The sequence below is a fragment of the Montipora foliosa genome, chromosome 11 (assembly GCF_036669935.1).
Source record: "Montipora foliosa isolate CH-2021 chromosome 11, ASM3666993v2, whole genome shotgun sequence".
Lineage (NCBI taxonomy): Eukaryota > Metazoa > Cnidaria > Anthozoa > Scleractinia > Acroporidae > Montipora > Montipora foliosa.
In genome coordinates, this window is record NC_090879.1 from 7524117 (window position 1) to 7527305 (window position 3189).

The 3189-nt window shown below is 38.8% G+C and overlaps 1 protein-coding gene across 2 annotated transcripts in view; it reads left to right on the forward strand.

The window, feature by feature from the left end:
* The window catches only part of LOC137974740 (inositol polyphosphate 5-phosphatase K-like), a 21234-nt gene extending 18159 nt beyond the window's left edge, over positions 1–3075 (forward strand). For both annotated transcript variants that reach the window (XM_068821698.1, XM_068821699.1), the window contains exon 13: positions 343–3075. In XM_068821698.1, the coding sequence (XP_068677799.1) occupies positions 343–414 (72 nt within the window). In that variant the 3' untranslated portion in view covers positions 415–3075. The remainder of the gene's footprint in view (positions 1–342) is intronic.
* Positions 3076–3189: the final 114 nt, after the last annotated feature.

The following is a 3189-nucleotide window of genomic DNA, read 5'->3' on the forward strand; positions in this document are numbered from 1 at the left end:
GGGAGGGTTGTTTTCTTTCCAACGCTACCATGTAAAAAAATCACTACCTCCTCTCCTCTGCTAATTTCTGACAATTCCTGAAACCCAGGAGTTGGGTGGACGGGTATGGAGGAGTCATAACCGTACTTGTCATTTGCAATCACAGGCATCCTTTTCAGATCGCATCTTACTTAGATACGAAGAGACGTTTTGTAGGGCAGTGGCCCATTCTCGAGAAAAACGGGTAGGCTCACGCGCCAAGCCATTTCTTTCGAATTTTCAACATCTGACTGGAAGGGGAGTTACTGCTGTTATACGCTATGTTGCATGTATTTGTAGCATTTTGATTCTTGCTTTCAACAGATTCTTCCACCGCGAGATGAAGACAAAGATCCAGTGGAGGTTCAAGTTGAACAGCCCACAGAAGATGTGTAAAGCAACAACAAATGAAAACTGTTTCGTTGTTTTATGGAAGATCGCTCGCCTTAGTCCAAAACGTTGGCTACAATAGCTTTTCAGTCGGTCTGTTTGTTTGTTTACATGTTATGGCCGTAACACTCTATTTTAATATTCCAACACACTTTACACTGGTAACAAACTTTTAGTGGCCAAACTAAATTGTTCGCTAACTTTAGTCCGAACCTCCTACTTATTTTTAACATCAATATTTTCTCTCGTAAGTTTTCTTATAGCCACCATGAGTCGCAAATGGGTAATTTATGTAATGGAGTTTGGTTTCTTGGCGCAGGTAGAATTGTAAGTCGTCATTATAGCGTGAAGTTTAGGGAAGCAAAGTTCTGCTGACCTTCACAAATGTAACTGAATATCCTTCCACAGTTTTGTCTCCTGTACTTCTCGTAATTTTTATGTCGCTTCAACATAATGCGGTGGTGTAAAGGGATTGACCAAAAAGGTAAGGGAGCGAATTCCTCGAATTTGGTCTGATTCCGATGAAAATAATATGAAATCTAATATTAGTTCCGTGTGATACTGCGTAGGTAACAGACCATTTTACAGCTAAGTTACGTGGCCTAAGAATGGAAGCGAGGTTGCCGGTGTCCCTGTTTTGATAGAAACCTTTATGCTTTTCTTATGATAATGTAGACTAATTAGAATTACAACAACTCAATTTACATGATGAAAGCAGTGATGTCTGTATCAATTGGCCACTTCGGAAAATACCATAATACCCTTTGTTTGTCCCCCCAAATTTTGCTTAAGCATTGTTTTTGTTTTCTCTTGGGACCATATAGTCACCATGAGGGATCGATCCTTCATGGCGGCAGCGCCACGGCTTTGGAATAGTCTTCCCAATAGACATTAGATCTGCTTGCACCACAAGTGATTTTAAACAGAAGCTTAAGACATTTTTATTCAGCAAGGCATTTTGTTAGTATAGTTATTTTATATTTACATTTTTACAGTCTTTTTAGGAAATTACTTCTTAATTGTAAATAGTGTAGTTTTCGTCTTTTTGATTCCATAGTAATTGTAAGTAGGTTTTATTTTTAAATTTATTTTAAATTTAATGTCATGCCTGTAATGCGCATTTGATTATTCTTATAGAAAATGCGCAATATAAATATTAAATATTATTATTATTATTATTATTATTATTATTATTATTAAGTCCCAAGAGAAACTGGAAACATTTTAATGCAAAATTTGGGAGAAAAAAAACAAAACAGTATTATGGTATTTTTCGAAGTGGCTTTTACAATGTCACCGGCAGCCTCGCAGCCATTCATAGGCTAGGTCACTGAGCAAACAACTGTAAAATGGCGTAATCAAAGACGACACCTTATTGGTCAGTTGCTGTGAAAGTAGACCGCGCGGTCATGGTACCAACGGAAAGAAATAACCTTCGTAGTACGGGCGTAATCTAAAAATAGATTTCAAATAATTACCATAGGACACAGGCTTTCGCTCTCGTACCTCATATCCTCTTGCCCTATTCCCTTATAACTCCATCTTCCGACGCAGCCACACAGGGTATAGTCGCTTTCAGATTGGAGTAGTTCTCAGTTCTTGGCACGCGCATTTCGACGAGTTTCGTTCTTTAAACGTATTGCGCGCGCCTAGAACAGAAAACTCGCAATCTCGTACTCCTATCTAAAGGTCGCTTATGTCATGCTCAAGACTGAGACTGAAAGTTGTAGCACTACTGCGTACTTTATGGACACTCGAATCTTAATCCACATTCCACTTTTGCGTGACAGTGCGAAACCCAAAATAGCAATTACACTTTAGGATTGCGTGACATGCAACGCTTTTAATTTATAGAGTGTTTTCACAGGACGTCACGGCGGCCATGTTGGTGGTCCAAAACAACGGAATGACGGCCATGATGGTGTACCAAACTAATCCTCCGGCAAACTGAACTCTTTTTTTATGCAAACACTTTCTTTTGTTTCAGTAATCCAATATGGCTGCTGGTCACGTGACTGAAAATACTCTATTGCTTACCTCGATCGATCAGCGTTCAGTGTGGGCAGATAAAAACATAACACACATAGCTACGTTAAGTAAGATTTTTATGATACGGTGCTAGGCTATGTTAGGCAAGACCCGATATGTATATACACAAAATAGTAGTCAGGTAAAGAAACAGTTGTAAGTTATGGTTCTTCCCGAAATAATTTAATACTGTACATTTCCGTCATCAGAGTTATCTGCTTGAGTCTTGCGCCAAGCTTGTGTCGTTAGAGGGGGCTGTGAAAAGGCTGTGAAATTATCTGTCAATGACTTTGTCTTTACCAGGGTGGAGCATTAGATCTTCCTGTCCTTAGCTCTTGTGCCAGGTATTTTTTTACGGCAAAATGTTCTGTGGCTTGTTTAACTGTTCTGTGGAAGGGTATCGAACAAGGGGCAGTATGGTTTCCTTTCAGTTGTAAAGGACTTTTGGAAACCCTCAGTGTTTCCCAGATCTCTAAATAATGTCAAGAATTATAACTGATAAACACGTGCGTGGAAAGAAACACAAAAATGTATAGGAGATGTCTGATCTAAGTAAGTTTGAAAATTATTCAATGTAATCAATCACGTTAAGTCCGTGGGGCGTGATTAAAAGGAAGTAAAACAAATGATGTTCCTCGACCCAATTGCCCTCCTTTTCTGTTTCATTCTTATTCTTATATCTGGTACTAAACGACGACCTCAGGTTTGTTTCATTCTTATTCTTATATCTGGTACTAAACGAAACAATTTTTC